Below are 18,808 nucleotides of genomic sequence, written 5' to 3'. Positions count from 1 at the left end.
AAAATATGTTCAATTGTTATGGGGAAACCACAAGAAAGAACAACGATACTATTTCCAGGTTATTTATAGCCAAAGATCCACATTCTTGAAATGCCCCAGTGCCTTTGTTGGATTGCCTTATCCCAATATTTTTAATTAATGGTCACAATTTAGTTTTGATGAGAGTAAACAACTGATTTACTGGCCTAAGGCCAAAGAATCGTGAGTAGTCTAAACAGTTACCATTGGGATAAAATGCAACATAAACACAATGCAATTTTTATAATATTAGTGACTGAACTACTAATGTAACTATAGGTAAAATAAGTTATATTGCTGAATTAATTTTAATAACTAAATAATATTTTAGTGATGAAAAGTTGTTTTCTCATCACTGGATAACCAATTTAAGGGAATGTTATGGAGGAGGACTAAAACCTAAAGTAGAAGGCTAAACTAGATGATCTTTATGTTCTCTTCTGAGATTTTTTCTATAAAATAAGAATATCAAAGAATTCTTTGGTCTACAAATAAGAAGGGTAAATTTATCCAGAACCCTAATCTTGGCCATACATAAACATTTCAATCATTGTTAAATGAGCGACTGGGATTTAACTAAGAAGTATATCAAAAAGAAAACTCAATGTTAAGGCTCCTCTGCACACACCTACACATTTGAGAAAGAAAAAAATGAAATATGTTGCGTAAGGGGAAAAAGAGAATTTTAAATTTCAGTTCTTTTGTAAGTAGTCATTTGAATTCAACCATTGTCGAGTTTTTCAAAGAAATAAGTCAGTACAATCCTTTGTACACAGTAGACACCGTATGTGTATATACATACTTGTTTAACTAAGTGAATTCAATTTAATTTTCTACTTCAAATCTGATATGCACATCAGAAAAAATACATAAAGAAAAACTTTCTGAGTCTAATTTAGTATGTTTTAGTAGACCCATTGGTCCTAAATAGGTCATGACTTACTGGTAATAGGAATAGGATGGGAGAACCAAATAAACCTCTGCAAATCAGTTACATTTTTTAATCTGGAAATCTATACAGTACAGTGCTTTTAAGGAAATGATGTACATTCAGTACTTAACCTTATGCAACAAACCATTGACACCAAGCACCCTAAGTTACTCCGAGCTTACCCAAATCCCAAGAATTACGTTCTAAGAATCTAAGGTGAAGATAGATCCACTCAGCTCCATGGGGGAGGGGGGAGGGTATAAAATTCACCCCACTGAAAAATTTTGGTTGCAGTAATTGCAAAGATGTTTTCCTCCCCGACAAAAAAAAAAAAAAAATTCAACCAAAACATTAGCCACAATGATAAAAGTACTACTCAGTGAAATGTGTTTGCAATTAAATAGAATTATATTTTTTATAAATATACTTTCTGAGCACTAAGCGGGAAACCCTATAAGACGTATATACAGATACAGTAAGAGTTATAGCTAGATTCTTTTTGAAATGTTTTATTGAATCATTTTTAAGATTCACATAAAAGAATGTGCACTTGTATTGAATTTCAGTTATTTGAGACACCATTCACAAAATCATTTTTGTTATAATCTAATAAAATATTGAAGGGTATAACTCCCCATCCTTTAAAAAATGGTAACTAAAATAAATTTGAACTCAGGCAGAATCAGTGACGTGGGTGAGTCACAATACATGGGAGTATATGTGCCATAGTAATTTCCAGGAAGAGCAGACGAGAAACCAGGCCTACAATTCCTGAATTTTATGTTGCACTCAATTACAAATCACTAGATGTTTAATGCATAATGCCGTGAACTAATCCCCTTTCCCGTCTAGTCAGCAAATACTTGTGCTTTCAAGAAATGTGTGCTGAGTGCCTACTCTGTGTTTTGCCCCAGGGTAGCCACTGGACTCTGTCAGCTTAGACCCCGTGATGGCCTGAGTGGGTGTGTTGCCTTGGTCCCCAATGAAAATGATCAGAACTTTCTCTTGAAAATCATAGTGCTAAATTATATTCATTTTTAGGAAAGGACAAATCTAAAACTGCTAATTAGAGAATCTGCCAAAATAATATGCCTGTGATCTATTAAGAAAGCTAAAGTTTGTCAAGGGGGAAAGAAATACTCTTTTTTTAAAAGACTGTGCACAGATTCCTTGTCCTAAAAAAAAAAAAAAAAAACTTGCATATAGTGAGATGTGCAACATAAAATGCTGTGATTTTCAATACATGATCACTATAACTTTTGAACTGTCTTCATTATGCATTCATGAAAAGTCCTAGTTTTAAATATTAGTTAAATAAAAACTTGAGATCTTCAAATGGTAAGCTTCCCTTTTTTCAAACTAGGTTTATCTCATAGAACAAAATATTCCTAACCATTTTTAAATAGTGCACACTTCAACTGATTTTTTTTAAAGCAGTGAAATAGTTTAATTTATACAGTTTGCCATTCCTTCTGATTTGTAATTCTTCAAAAAAAAAAAAAAATAACAGTAATAATAAAGCTCCTCAGGCCTGACAGAAAACACAATATAAATCCTGGTTCCGTCTCAGAGGAAACGTGCTGTAGGTTATTCTCTCTGACCTGATGCTAATCTTGTTACTGCCTGCGTCTGTGTGTGCCATATCACATTTAGTACGCAGCCTGCATGCTATTAGAATCTTCTTAGAGTAGGACCCTGAATAAGTCCATTGAGAAATCACGTATTGGTTATAGTACCAGTTTGCAGTGTTAAAGGATGTCTAAATGTTAAAAAGGCAGAAGGAAACAAAAGTTTTCCCACAAAGGAAACTTACCACCATGTAAACAAAAGTATATACTTGGCACTGAAGTGCCCACTTTGTTTCAATATGTTACCTAAAAAATTTTTAAATGTATGAAAATCTACTAATTTTGAAAGAATAAAAAAAAATAGATTTGTAAAAATGTTGAAATGCTATTGATAGGGTTCAAGTCTGGGCCTAACCTCCTAAGATCAGAGGAGCTGATCTTGCTGTAGTAATCGGAACTGGTTTTCTATGCAATTTTGATAATACATGGCCTTCTTTCAGGTTTTTGTTAGCCGTACGTACAATTGGCATCATTCCCATGAATCCAAAGGCAAATCTGAGCATACTTGAGGGGTGTGATGCGTACAGCCACGTTGTAGTCCTTCTGAACACCGTGGACATCCACCCACTGGTGGCCTGAATAGACTGCAATGATCTTGCGCTTCCAGTTCTTTTTGTCTGGCTCTTTCAGACGCAGATAGACCCCAGAGCCAGTGGAGCCGGTCTCTGCATCACAGTATTGGTAGAGGAGATCATTGGATTCATCAGACACGCTACAAAACCGATAGACTAACTGATCAGGCCTGTCATTATCAAATCCTGAGAAGTGGATCATTCCACCTGGCATCTTCTTGATGGTTGGACTGGTTCCTAGTTCCATGTATTTCTTTTTGTGAGCACGTTTCAGCTCCAGAAGGGCATAGTCATAGTCCAAGGCAGCATCTCCCCTCCCTCCTCTTGCCCAGCCTTTTGGAATGTGGGTGTTCTTGACCCGAGTCCACTGGAAGGAGGGCCTACCCTCGGTGACTCTCTGACCCCGACCAGGTTCTTTTCTTCTCCTTCCACCCTGGGCTCTCTCTTTCAGATTCTCTTTGGTGTCTGTTCTTTGGTTGTCACCATTAGCTTCTCTACTGCTCCTCTTAGAACCTCTATGTTTCTTGCCACCACCTTTATTTCTCATCTTCAACAATCCTACCCTTAGCTTTTTACTCCCTTTGATATAGTCCTTTCCATCATGAACACAGTGGGCAGCTGTTAGAACATGAAGAGGGGAAATCAGAATGCCACTACAGCCTGTGGAGAGCTTCACAGCTGTACTGAAAGGGAAATTGGTTAAGAATCTTTTGTCCAAGATGCTGAACCTGCTGTCTGTGCCATACACCTGTCTCTTTCTCCTAACAAATGCTTCTTTTGTGAAATTTTGAGTTGGCTCAAGGACCAAATCTTGAACTTTCACTCTGGTCAGGGTTCGAGTGCCGTTCTCAAAGACAGTCTCATATGAAAGAGAATCCTCTAGTTCAGAAAGGCTGGGAGCTGGGAGTTCTTTCTGGCATTCGATGCCACACACTCTGTTTAACACCATCTTAGCATCTGCCTCAAAGGTGGGGCTGGTGAGATGGAAAGTCCTTTCACTGACAATCCGGGGTATTTTTCTCAAGTGCCACATAACATCTTGTTCCATTTCAGAGCCATCAATGCGGATCCATGCAGGGGTGAAAAGTATCACCCAAAATAGTATATATTTCATTTTGTTCTTTTATTTTGTCCTTAAAAACAGAAAAAGAAAAGGTTTACAATGTTTACTTTTTTAAGCAAATTTTACCTATCCATTTCATTTAGGTCTTAGGTCTAAATGTACCTTCACTGCAAATAGGAGTCCTTATTTTCAATTTACTTAAAAAAAAAAAAATTTTTTTAGATTTACTGAGATTTATTTGATAAAAACTCTGCTAAGTAAGCTCTTAAAAAAGGAGAGCTCTTACAGACTTCCAAAATCAGTGAACTGTTTTTCATGCACCCTTCCCTCCACCTGTCATCTCTACCCTCATCTCCCCGGACACCCAATGCCTGGGAGAGTAAGATGGGGCCGCAAACAGGGCCCCCCCCCATTGCCTACGCCACACATCCTTCCTTCCTAGATTTCCTAGAACCTTATTTCCAGATGATTTAGAAAATAAGGTGGGAGCACATGTCCTAAACTCTTTCCTCTCACTTAGCTCGTTAAAAGCATGGATCATAAATTCATTGTCTTTAGAACGGAGATGTACAGAGTTCAAAAAATATGCATTGGAATATATTGAATTTCCTCAGCACAGAGTTCACAGGCCAAGCTGATGTAAAGGTCCAATGTGAACCACCGAATAATAGTCAAAAAAGCAGAAAAGCTCGTAAGTGGCTTAATTTGCTATTGACTTGCTTTGATTTTTTTCAAGCAGAACCATGCTTCCCCCCTCCCCCCCACCCCACCCAACAAAAACTGTGCTTGGATCCACCATCCAAGTGAAACAACACGTGAAAGTGCTTCATAGTGGGGTCTTACTGTGTATTAGAATTCGTTGTGAATTTGTGGAGCACCGGCTATGGTTCTGGATGTGCCGCTTGCAGACTCACGATCATGGTTAGATATAATACCGTTCATCATGATCTCCTTGGCAAAGAACAGTGCTTTTGTGTTTAAAATGTTTTTAAAGTTGCCAGTACTTGGTAAATTATATAATACCTCTTACATTTACATCTTCTTGCACTCTTTTCCTGCTTCTCCAGACTCACTGGCATGTAAATGCCCTGATTTATTAGAACTGATGTTTGTCAGCTGTTGTTTTTGCTTTGGAGGGGAGTGGTAGCACTCTTTGGAGCAGCAGTTTTCAACTGTGTCATTTATTTGTGAGCTATGATCCAAATCATTTTAAACTAATAGTCAAAATATTAAGGCTTTCAAATGACTTGCACTTTTCATACCAAAAAAAAAAAAAACCATTGCCATGGAGTCAATTCCGACTCATACTGACCCTATAGGACAGAGTAGAACTGCCCCATAGAGTTTCCAAGGAGTGCCTGGTGGATTTTAACTGCTGACCTTTTGATTAGCAGCTGTAGCTCTTACCCACTATGCTACCAGGGTTTCCATCACTTTTTATAAAGCAGGGGCAATTCAAGGCTAGAGTACTCCTACAGTGCCTTCACTCTCAATACTTTCTGAGGATATTTTTTTGCACGGAAATGAAAGCTAATGAGGAATGTTAGGAATGACCCACAGCCCAGAGTACACCCACAGGATCCTGTGCACTGGCATGAAAGGCAAGTCATCTCTGATGTATATGGACACCCCTTGATACAGTAGAGTTGATTCTGCCATACACAAGAACATAACTTTATTAACTAATAATATTCTTTTGATAAAACAAAAAAATCCCACATGCTGTGGTTTGAATTGTGTCCCCCAAAATATATGTTGGAATCCTACCCCTCAGTACCTGTAAATATTACTTTATTTTGAAATAGGATCTTTGTAGAATTAAGTTAAAATGAGATCATACTGGATGAAACCAAAACCAAACCTGTTGCCATCAAGTTGATTCTGACACATAGTGACCCTATAGGACAGAGCAGAACTGCCCTATAGGGATTCCAAGTAGCAGCTGGTGGATTCGAACTGTCGACCTTCTGGTGAGCAGCCGTAGCTTTTAACCACTGCACTGCCAGGGGCAGGCCTTAATCCAGTGATAGGTGTCCTTATGAGAAGAGGAAATCTGGACTCAAAGACACAGAAACAGAGGCAAGATGGCCATGTGGAGAGAAGGGCAGTGATTAGAGTTATGCTGCCACAAACGAAGGAAAGCCAAGGATTGACGGCAACCACAGGGAGCTAGAAGAGACAAGGAAGGCTTCTACCCTAGAGCCTTTGGAGGGAGTATGGCCCTGCCAACACCTTGATTGTAGGCTTCTAGCCTCCAGAGCAGTGAGAGAATAAGTTTCTGTTGTTTTAAGTCACCCAGTTGGTGGTACTTTATTACTTTATTAGTAGGAAACTAATACACATTAATCTGTTTATTGCTTAAACATGATATGTTCAACAAAACATGACAATTAATTTGAACCATCATACATTTGAGAATATTAAGCAAACTTAGAATAATCTGTATCATTTTTTGGCATCAGCAAATTTATACAGAAGTTTTACAATTTCCATTTCTTCATCTGTTCACACTTGTATGTTAAGTAATGGTGTTCTGTTGAATATTATATTGTAATATTTCCTAAATAGCTTGTAAATTTATTTTGAAGACAGGACATTCTCTTCTGTAGAGATCGAAGTATATTGTCAAAAAAAAATCAATAAAGAACATACTCCAGAAAAACCTGCACTCATGAAAAATTTTCTAATCATCATCATAGCAAATTTGACTGTATACAAAGAGGAATCATACTGGATCCAAGTGTAAGTTGAGCTACTTAGTATTTTCTTTTGTTATCTTCTATGCAATCTTCACAATGACAATTTCATCAATTTGTTTAAATTGGGTTGGAGTGAAAAAGGGCTAACAACTCAGCAACTATTACGAGCCCTTGAAATTTTGTTTAACCAGATAGCTCCCAAGATGAAAAATTTTGTCTTTGCCTTAATTTTTTTTTTAAAAGATTAGAGTTATTTGGTGCCCTCAGCTTATCAACAGACCAAAATGGATGTTGAAAAGGGTATATTTTTAATCTAATTGATTCTTAGCAAAATTTCAAACGAGATTTTTTTGGGGGGGGGTATGGGAAACAAAAATTGTTAAAATTGGTATTTGTTTTAGCGTTTAAGACAACAGCTAGTCGTTATGTACTTAATGATTCCATCAAAGTCTGAGAGTCAGCCCAATACCATGTCAAGAGATACAAAGAATTACGTGGTATATTTTAACTCTTGATAGGTGGTGCTAATGGTCACAGTCTGCTGTTAACAAACAGATTCTTGGTTCAAGTCTACCCAGGGGCCCCTCGGAAGAAAGGCTTGGTCATCTACTTCTATGAAATCAGCCACTGAAAACCCTGTGGAGCACAATTCTGTTCTGACACATGTGGGGTCATCACGAGTCAGGGTCGACTCGATGGCCACCGTATTTTCTCATGATCTGCAGAGTAATCAGTGTGTGAAAGGCATCCCTGGGCAAAGCAGAGGGAGTCCAAATCATGTGGCAGTATGGCATTGTTTCCCCAGTTACGTCTTATTTTTTCCAGGACTATTTAATTATCTTTCAACTGTTTAGGTTCTTAGGGATTAGAAAAGCAGAATATAAATATTAAATGGTAACTGACCAGATGATCTTTTACTATTCAAATCACTGAACTTGAATGGAGATCTCAAATATAGAATTTCTCCTACTCTTTACCAAATAAAACATATGCCCTGTGCCATAGTCTACAGCAAGACTTTTAAGAAAGCCTCATCGGAGTTGAGTAGTCAAGTATAATTTCATTTGTTTGGTAAATATGTCACACTGATTTTTAAATCTATTAGTCTATTCAAAGACTTCGCTAATAATTTTGAAATTTTCAACTCCATCAGTTCCCTTTTTAGCCATGCTTGGCACAAAGCAATGACTGCATGGGTGTGGTTTTCCCACTGAGCGTGTGCTTAGGTGAACATCTTCACAGCAGTAAGAAACGGCTGACAACCCAAATCTTGGTTGCTCACCAAAAGGAAATACTAAGCCAGTAGTTCTGAGATTGTAGTTCCTGGACCAGCAGCATCACCATCACCTGGGAACTTGTTAAAAATGCAAATTCTCAGAACCTCCTCCAGACCTAGTGTCCAAAACTGCCAATGGGATCAGGCATCTGTAGTTTAACCAGCCCACCATGTGACTCTGATGCTCACTAACGTTTGAGAACCACTGCAGCACCCAAGAACCTGGTGGAACAGCTTGAGCCACACACCACAGGGTGGTTTTTCCAAGGAAGATTCCTTAACTGAGTTTCAAATGATATCTGCACACCTTGTCTGCTTCATCGTCGTGTAAAAACCAAATTTTCTGAAACATTCTCTTTTCCTATATTGTTATTGTTTGTTGTTAGATGCTGTCAAGTCAGCTCTGACTCATAGCAACCCTACGTACAAAAGAAAAAAGCACTGCCTGGTCCTGCGCCATCCTCACAATCATCGTTATGCTTGAGCCCACTGCTGCAGCCACTGTGTCAATCCCTCTCATTGAGGGCCTTCCTCTTTCCTCTTTCCTATGCTAGCAACTGCTAATAATGAATGGTTTATCCATTTAATAAAGAATAAATATGGCTTACATGTAAGTGGCTTAATAAGAGTCCTGGGGAAAAAAAAATCAAATCAAGTAGTCTTGTATGTAATGTCTCCAACACCTGATGCTACAGATCATGCAATGGCACTGGTTTGCTGGCCTGTGTGGTGCCCTCTGAGAGAGCTCTGTTGCCACGTACCACAGAAATAACAGCCATGCTCACGTCTATCCTTGGCCATGGGAAGGGCAGAGCCTCACAATATGACCTCAGAATCACTGTAATAAGAGGACATGGATTTAGTTAGCCTGTCTAATTTGGCCTGTAATTTAAAATTGGACAAATGTTTAAGGGCAGTTTCTTTTGGAAAATCTAACTTTGCCTTGTGGTAAAATGTCAATGAGACATAAATGATAGAGCAACTCACAGTTCAGTGGATATGCTCATTGTCCAGAAATCACTAACTCATTGCTCTAAAGAGACACTGTCTCAATGGTGAGAGAGCTATAACATTTTGAAATGTCTAATGTCCCTTGTCATAGCAACCCTATAGGACAGAGTAGAACTGCCCCATAGAGTTTCCAAGGAGTACCCGGCAGATTTGAACTGCCGAACCTTTGGTTAGCAGCCGTAGCACTTAATCACTACGCCACCAGGGTTTTTTTGTTTGTTTGTTTGTTTAACGTCTCTTGTGGAGTTCCTGGGTAATAAAAACAGTTAACATGCTTGGCTGCTAAGCAAAAGGTTGGTAGTTAGATTCCACCCTGAGGCACCTCTGAAAAAAGACCCAACAATATACTTCTGAAAAATCTGTCATTGAAAACCCTATGGAGCACAGTTCTCTGACACACGAGATTGCCATGAGTCAGAATCGTGTCAGTGGCAACTAGTTTAACGTCCCTTGTCTTCCCCAACCCCTTCCTTTTTTACGTCCTCCATTATAATTGGGATTTTCATTGTCACTTTCTAGATGGCTTGGATATGGGACTTCAAATTTCAATTTAATGCAACTGAGGTTGCAGTCATCACTCTCCACCATAAATCAGAGTACACACACTGATTACGGATGAGTTGGATCACAGAGGCAAACACAGTGGAAGGGAATTAGGGAGTGTTATGGATTGAATTTCGTCCCCCCAAAATGTGTGTCAACTTGGCCAGGCCATGGTTCCCAGTATCATGTGACTGTCCAACATTTTGTCATCTGATGTGATTTTCCTGTGTGTTGTAAATCCTATCTCTGTGATGTTAATGAGGCAGGATTAGAGGTGGCTATGTTAAGGAGTCAGTACTCAATCTACATGATTAGGTTGTATCTTGAGTCAATCTCTTTTGAGATAAAAAAGAGAAAAGCAAACAGAGAGACCAGTTTACCTCATGCCAACAAGAATGAAGAACGAGGAGGGGAGCACTTCCTTTGGACCCTGCGCTGAGAAGCATCCAGACCAAGGAAAGATTGATGACCAGGACCTTCCTCTAGAACCAACAGAGAGAGAAAGCCTTCCCTGGAAACTGGCACCCTGAATTCAGACTTCTAGCCTCCTAGACTGTGAGAGAATAAGTTTCTGTTACAGCAGCGCCAGATAACTAAGACAGGGAGGAAGCAAGAATGTCAGTATATGTAGACAAACTCTTACCAGCAGAGTTGTTCTGGTTCCACATATGCACCTGGTCTACTATTAGAAATGGCCATAGGAATACATACATTACTGTAAGAGATGGCTTAATGCTTCTCTCCCTCTCTTTTAGTTTATGGTTTCATAGACATGTCATGGCTGGAAGGGTTTAGTATCTATACCAGCATAGTGGTTAGGGGTGCAGACCAAGGAGTGAGAAAACTTGAGCTCAAATCCCATCACTGCCACTTATTAGGTCTATGAATTTGGGCTGTTCATTAACCTAAGTTGTCTTCCTCATCCTCACAGTAGGGATAACAATAATCTCTACCTTATAAGGTTATTGTGAGGATTAAATGAGACAATCTATGCAAAGAATTTCCATTGAGCCCAGTGCATAGTAAGCAGTCAATTAGTATATTATTATTTTATAACTATGGTTTTTCCTTAATGGGTGAATTGGTATCACTTTATAACAAGCTATAATATCAGCCAAAGCGAGAGCACTTATAGATTTCTAAAAAGTCAATTTTACAGTCAAATATTTTTACATTAGAATCGTTCCCAACACACTCTCAAACTCCCTTTTTCTTTGCTTTTTTTGTTCAAGGACAGCTTCACTTTAGAGACTTCCCAAATGAATGTTTTCCTAATTACTCGTTTCTGTGACTATCTGTGGCTCTGTAATATATTTTTCTCCTTGCTTTCAAGTTTTGAGTGTGATTAAACACTGCGCAGCCACAGAATGCTTGAATCGCATTCCCTGTGTCTTATTTATAGCCTGGGTCTACACTAGGAATTCTGGAACTGCATCAAGCCCTCAGCCTAAAAAAAAAAAAACAGAGTCAATATGTCAAAACAGTTACTCTAAGGGAGCAATTCACAATGAAACACCAAACTTTTGAGTGGGTCTAGCTAGAGTGTACAGAATTGTACTATGACATGACATAATTATTCTTGAAGACTCAGTTTCTTTTCTGTTTTGTCTAACCCTGATCTTAGGTAGAGAAGGTGGGCCAATGAAAAATTAGATGATTGCCCACTTTATTAAATATGTCAAATGAGAATGCTGACTTACCATCAAAGGATCTATACTTTCCCCATCAGGTGGTGGTGTCACACTCAACATGCCTTTCTTTTCCTTTGCTCCTCCCCCCTTTATAATGTATATGTGGATGTTCAAATTCATGTGTACAGTGTTTTGCTATGGGACACAGTATTTTATTAATCCATCAAACATTTTCGGGGGGGGTGTGGGGCAGAGACTGCTCAGTCAGATCAATGACCCTGTAGGGCCAATATCAACTCCTACCCTAACATATATGTCGTTGTTCTTGGCAGGTGCCACCAAGTCATTTTCAACTCATAGTGATCTCATGTGAGAGAGTAGAGCTGCCCCCATAAGGTTTTCCTGACTGTAATCTTTACAGAAGCAGATTGCCAGGTCTTTATCCTGTGGAGCTGAGTGGGTTCAAACCACCAACCTTTTGGTGAGCAGCCTAGAACTTAACTGCACCACAAGGGCTCCTAGGACAAACCAATGATTGTATAACCACTTTGTTTACACTTGGCTGCCCTTTATTCAGCCATCCATAATCAAAACCACCTGCCCCTGCCAACGCCACTGCCAATGCTGACATTTACACACATACATAAATAATGAAGATGTGTGCCAGACATCTTCTCTCCTCTGTTCCTCAACTTTCACCCTTCACCTGCTCAGTAAAGATTAACATACGACAGGTAGACATTGTGGCCCAGATATTCTAAACTGCAGAAAGATGTGATGGCTTAAGCAAAAGACCATGAGTAGAAGAGGGAGAGCGTTACTAGTGAGAGTATACAGCTGTAAAGCCAGCATGAAAGGAAGGGGTTATGTCTTGGAGAACACTTGTAAAAATTTCAATAGCTTCACAAGTTGGGAGCAGATGGAGAGGGAAAAGTATTTTATGAACTACAATTCCCAGCCCACTTTAGGCACTCACTGAGTGTAGATGGCTGACTGAAGCATTGAATGGGGGGTGACATTTACGTTACAAACAGAATGGTATCACGTGGATGAGAAAACAGTAGTGTCAGTGACAAAAAATATGGAGAGTAAGAACTGGGGTGTTTCAATGACTGTGGGTGTTGAAGCCAACCCAATTTAAGTAAACTTGCCCCAGATTAGTAGGGTGATTTCGTGAAGGTTACTTAATCTCTTTGAACTTTAATTTCCACCTTTGTTAAATAGGATATTTTAGAGTATTTTTATGAGAAGCTAATCTGATATACACAATGCCCAAAGCACAGTACATACTCAATAAATGGTAGCAATTATTGTTCTTATTAATATCAAACCAACCAACCAAATCCATGCTGTTGAGGCAATTCCAACTCACAGGGACCCTGCTGGACAGAGTAGAAGTGCCCCATAAGGTTTCCAAGGCTTTAAATCTTTACGGAAGCAGATTGCCACATCTTTCTCCCGTGGAACAGCTGATGGGTTTGAACTGCCAATCCTTCAGTTAGCAGCCAAGTGCTTGAACCACTGTGCCACCAGGGCTCCTTAATATCAAATGGTGGGAGTCAAAACTTGGCTAGATATTTATAAAGTATTTGATGCATCTCTAACTGCTGGATATCTCATAACGGCCCCCAAAGATGTCCACATCCTAAATTCCCAGAACCTGTAAATAAATTCCTTACATAGTAAAAGGGATTGTGCCAATGTGATTAGGTTAAGGATTTTGATATGGGGAGAGTATCCTGGATTACTCGAGTGGAGCCAATTTTACTATAATAGTCATAATGAGAGGGAGGCAAGGAGGTTCAAGAGAGCAGGGCTTCTAACCAATTTGGTCTTGTTCGAACCCCTGCTGAGAATTTGCATTTCTAACAAGTTCCCAGGCAATGCTAACTTAGGGATCAATTCTGAGAACCACTAGTAGAGCAGTTGTTCTCAAAATTTATTATACATAAGAATCACCTGGGGATCTTATTAAAATGTAGTTTCGGATTCACTATATCTGAGGAGGAAATGCAAGTTTTTTAAACAGGGGTTTGAACCAGGTTCGAAGGTTTGAAGGCCTGCAAGAGAGTAAGAAGGAGATATGAAGATGGAAGCTGAAGTTGGCGTGATGGAGGACCATGGGTCAAGGAATGCAGGCAGCCTCTAGAAGCTGAAAAAGGCAAGGAGATGGATTCTTCCCTAGAGCCTCCAGAAGGGAGATAACCCTGATGACCCATTTTAGACTTCTGACCTCCAGAACTGTAAGATACAGTGATGTGGCTTTAAGACACTAAGGTTTTGGTTATTTGATATAGCAGCAACTGGAAACTAATATACTTGTGAAGTAAAACTTGCTCTTGAATGTAGAGTAGCTAAAACGAATGGAAGAAATGAAGTAAAAAAGCTGAACAGAAGATTTCAAAGGGCAGATGTCTGATGGATTGATAAACTGGATGTTTAGAGTTAGTAGGCAATGATATAAAGTGGAAAAGAATGTGTGGTTCAGAGACTTAAATGAAAATTTTCATTTTAAGGAAAATTATATAAATATGCAAATTTAGAACTAAAAGCAGATCATGGTAAAACTTTAGGGTAGAATTGCTAGAGAGAATTGGAAACAGGCAGATAACTTCATTAAATACATTCTGAGTACTTACTATACTATATGTCATTTCAAAACCACTTCCATTTTTAAACAATCTCCCTGACAGTCCTTCTTTTAGCCATCAAAATGGACTAGAAAATTTCTATCCTCCCAGATCTAAAGTCCTAGATAAAACCAGAAATGAGAAAGCTCAGTAGTTTACTCATTAGTTGTTTTTGTTGTTGTTAGTTGTGGTCGAGTCAATTCTGACTCATGGTAACCCCAGCTGTTGAGAGTAGAACTACTCCATAGGGTTTTCAAGGCTGTGACCTTTCAGAAGCAGATGGCCAAGCCAGTCTTCTGAGGCGCCTCTGGGTGGATTGAAACCGCCCACCTTCAGTTCTCAGTCCTCTGGGTTAGGAATTTACCTGCTATTTGTGTTGCTACCACTAGATGGCACAGTTAGCCAGCTGGTGGCAAATCTAATATCAAGCATTTAAATCCTTTACATTCATTCAGCTGTGAGAGAGTTTATTTTAAAAGGGGGGGGGAGGAATCCAACTGGTTAATAATATAGTAAGTGGTTGAAGCATATGGAATTTATCACATTAAGAAAACCCACTTACAGTCCACAGAGCCCATCCTAATGAACTGCAACCTGATCATGCTGTCTCTAGCCAGACAATTTTCTGGCAGGTGGTTTTCCAAAAACCATTGCAGGGCCTGCACATTTCCATCCTGACCTACAGCACCGCTAAATCATCTCCCAAATGTGCTGCAATTCATTTCAATACACTAGGGAAAATCTTCAACCTGCCAACTATTTCATACATGTGTATCAAATACTTTACAACCCATTACTAAAGGGTAAAGTCTCTGCTGATTCTATGCTGAAAATAAATGGCAAAAAAGTCATTGACAGCGTGCCAATTTCTATTCAAAAGATCATATCCACAGCTTTATTTTCAAAATTAGTTTCAGGAGTGGAGACAAAGTAATGTCTGCTTAAAATTCTTGGCTGTATTTGAAGGAAAGGGAGATGATAAAGTTACACATTTGATTATTTTACAGTAACCCAGAACTTCTGTTTCTCATCACAATAGAAAAAGAAAACCTTTTGTTTTTTAGCTGTTTTTCCAGAACATGGACATTTCAATTTATGCAAAGGGTGTGCTGTGTGTAAATCAAATTTGGAGTGAATGGCACTAGGAGAGTCCCAAGGGGACTCTGATGGCTCCTTCCTGTGCCGACTTAAAAAGCACACCACATATGGCTCCTAATCTATCTTCATATCTTGTGAATTGAGCTTTGAAAGCAAAGAATACCTGTAAATATATAAGGCCTGCTACTTTTCAGGCTTTAAGACATATGATCACAATGTATTTAGCTGATCATAAAGTCATCAGTTTTTCCTACTTGCTCATTTTAGCTAAGCAAAGTTATAAAATAATGACTTGCATACCATTCATTTGACTTTGCTGTTTCCTAACCTCTCTGGATCTCAGATTCCTCATCTGCAAAGGGAACTCGGTGCTATGTACAGAAGGGCACACATCTGATTCTACCGTGCTAAACTGCAATATGCTTGCCTGGGCTCTTTGAGCATTTGGGCAGAGAACTATAAATGTTTTCCTCAGTAGGGAAAATAAACTCACACTAGCAATTGTTTATCTTAACGTGGAACGAGCAACAACTATGTGCCAAGCACTATACTAAAAAACTCTCTCGTTTAAAAATATGAAAAGAATTCTTAAAAATGTACAGGTTGTGCTGTCAGAAAAAAAAGGGGAGGCATTGACATCTAGTCCTTCTTACACAAAGTAACTCCTTTAATTTCCTAATGAAAATAAAATTCCATATGATGCTTGGCTGCTACTTTCAAGCTTAAGTGTCTTATTGGCTGGAGTGCTAACATTCTCTCTTCTAAATTACAAACCAGATTCCAAGCATAATTCCCAGGTAGCAAAATATAACTTTTACAATCCTCTGTAGAGACAAATGAACATGTGATAAAATGAGAATTTTAGAAGTCAGAGGGTTAATACAAGATAGAAATAAAACCTAGTTATGAGATGCAGCTTCTTTTTGAAAGGTGTAAAAGGTCAGAGGAATTGAGCAACAGCTTTTCTACAACTTTTCATTATAGGAAATTTCACAATCACACAAAAGTAGAGAGAAAGTATAATACCCCCCTGCCATGCGCCCATCACCCAGCTTCAACAATTATCAATATTTTGATAATCTTTTTTCTCTATATACTCATTTTTTAAACTAGAATATTTTAAAGCAAGTCCAAGATTTTTCATTTCTATTTCACTTTACCATTTTTAAAATGCTCTCTACTGTTCCTTTTGCTGACCCATGCATCCAAGTTGATAAAAGAGAGAGGGAAGGGAGAAGGAGGGAGGGAAGGAGGGGAGAGGGAGAGAGGGACTCTCACTCACAGTAACCTTGCCAAAGAGGCTTTCAACAAGAGTAGACTTTCCAGGAATGGATTTTACACCTTTTTCAATGGCATCTGTTAATAATTATAAAAATAGAGAGGGTCCCCTCTGGTTCTGCTTAAGTAGAAAGAATTCCATTTATATTCCAACGCAAACATTGTTATTGTTAATATTAAACTGTGCAAAGGCTGGCGCACAGAACTGCCTGTTGGAGGGGCAGTAAGTTTCTTTGAGGTCTGAAAGTGCTAAGTTTGATTCCTATCTTTGCAGCTCCTCGAAAAACCATTCCTTGGGTGAGTCCTGCCTTTCTCAGGGAGACTTCCAAGTTCTAGGGTCTCACCATGGAGGAGGCGGGGAGGTCGGGGTGGAAGGCTCTATCCTTACCTGCGAAGCTCGTTCAGTCCCCAGGGGCGCTGCCCAGCTCAGATCAAAGAGCTCCTGAGGTGGTCACCCACTTTCTCCAGGGAGGGAAGAGGGGAGAAAAGGGGGCCCCCGCTGCCAGGAGCCTCAGCCTCGTAGACAGCCAGAGCTGGGGCCCCTCCGCCAGGGCCAGGCCACCACCACCACCCGGAGCTCGAGGCAGACTGGGGAGCAGGCGAGAGCGGAGCTGTGCGCCACGACCGTGCAGGGAGATGGGAGGGGAAAGGGGGCGATGACGCCTAGTGGACAGACGTGGGGGGAGGCGAAGGGGAGGAGGTGGGAAGGAAACCCGACCGGGAAAGGGAGGGAGAAAGAAGGAACTGGCAGCGGGGCCAAATAGGGGGATTTCCTAGGAAGTGCGGGACTGAACCTGCAACCTTTCACCCCAGCATCCCTGCACCTAATGTGAATTAACTAAGCATTAGGAAAAACTTATGAGTTCACAAGAGATGTCTGTCCCTGTGGTCCTGCGAGAGTATGCACCCCAAAATAGTTTCAGGAAGACGCACTAAAGGGAGGGGCGGGGGCGGAGGGAGGGGAAATCTCATTCCACCCAGCTCACTGTTTAGACTCAAGCCATCTAGAAGACCCAGGGGAGTTTCCCCAGTCCCGATCCTGAAATAGTCTCTTCAAGGGACCTCGCTTCCTGAGAAGCACAACCCACCAGACAAATCTTACATGTAGCAGAGCCAAGCTCTAGGACCACCTCTAGCCTAAGACGGCCACGCCCAAGAGCAAGACCCTGCACCTCCAGAAGAATGCAGGAGCACCCCTCGCAGCAACCTGGGCTACCTCCAGGGGGAGCGCGTTAGTTTCTCCACTGTCCAGTGAGGGCGAGACTTTTTTTTTTTTTTACTTTGGAGAGTATCCTTTAATGTCCTTCCCCAGCTCAGTCCCATCAGAATTCTACCCTCATCCTTTTTCTCTCAATCTCTTTCATTGTCCTCTTGAGAAGAGGTACTCCTTTGGAGTGGGGGGGCCCTGTGAGGAAGGGAGTTTCTTTATTCAACATTTGTTGTTAGTTGCCCTGAAGTTTAACTTCAACTCATGGCAACTTTATGTACAACAGAGCAAAACATGGGGCGGGGGGGGGGGGCGTGTGCAGAGGAGTCCTGCACCATCTTCATGGTCGTTGATATGTTTGAGTCCACTGTTGTAGGTATCATGAAGTGCCTTTCAACCTGGGGGGAGGGGGGGCTCATCTTCCAGCACTATACGGTACAGCAGCCTGTTGTGAAGTAGATCACCAGGCCTTTCTTTTTAATCTTAGTCTAGAAGTTCCACTGAAACCTGCCCATTTTGGGTGACCCTGCTAGTATTTGAAATACAGGTGCCATAGCTTCCAGCATCACAGCAACATGTAAGCCACCACGTCTCCACAAACTGACAGACAGGTAGTGAATTGTTTACTGAGCTTCTAATGGGTGACAGGTCTTGGGCCAGATATACTGAGACAGGGATAAGTTAAAAAAGCCCAGTTCTGGCCCTGGAGGCAGGGAGATTAAATAAGTACACAAGAATTTATAACACAAGGTTTTAGCATGTCCCATAATACTTGGTTAATAAGTGGGTTATTACAATTCTCAGGTTTCTGTGTGTGTATATATATATAATTTTTTTTGAACAGAATGAGATCAGACCATATATTCAATTTTGTGTCCTGCTTTTCTCACTTTGTACTTTAGTACCTGCGTTTACTCACATACGTTTTATCAGCTGTAATATAATTAGCTCTGAAGCTCTCCGTCTCTCCAATTAGGTCATAATCTTCCTATGCATCTTTGAATCCCCATCATCTACGACAGGAACTGGCATACAGTGCATACAGTGGGTGCTGATTATGTGTTGAACTAATTGGCTGGATTTAATAGAATCGCATAAGAAAAATACAAAAGGCTAAAACAGACAAACAAAAAAATCTCAAAGGAGAAAGAAACTATCTCAAGCTTGGAGGATCCAGAAAGTCTTGCTGGAGAGTTTACTAGTCAAATGGAGTGTGGGGGAGT

At 40.1% G+C, this 18,808-nt stretch overlaps 1 protein-coding gene across 1 annotated transcript; it reads right to left on the bottom strand.

The window, feature by feature from the left end:
- Nucleotides 1–1,442: 1,442 nt before the first annotated feature.
- Nucleotides 1,443–17,009, bottom strand: PRSS35 (serine protease 35). The gene is made up of 2 exons (XM_010586434.3): nt 16,767–17,009; nt 1,443–4,282 (listed from the first exon to the last, which is right to left on the bottom strand). The coding sequence occupies exon 2, from the start codon at nt 4,261–4,263 to the stop codon at nt 3,025–3,027; it is 1,239 nt and encodes a 412-aa protein (XP_010584736.1). The 5' UTR covers nt 4,264–4,282; nt 16,767–17,009; the 3' UTR covers nt 1,443–3,024.
- Nucleotides 17,010–18,808: the final 1,799 nt, after the last annotated feature.

Source organism: Loxodonta africana, chromosome 1 (genome assembly GCF_030014295.1).
Source record: "Loxodonta africana isolate mLoxAfr1 chromosome 1, mLoxAfr1.hap2, whole genome shotgun sequence".
NCBI classification, from domain to species: domain Eukaryota; kingdom Metazoa; phylum Chordata; class Mammalia; order Proboscidea; family Elephantidae; genus Loxodonta; species Loxodonta africana.
The sequence above is the reverse complement of the archived record's forward strand: the minus strand, read 5'-3'. Positions and strand labels throughout refer to the sequence as shown.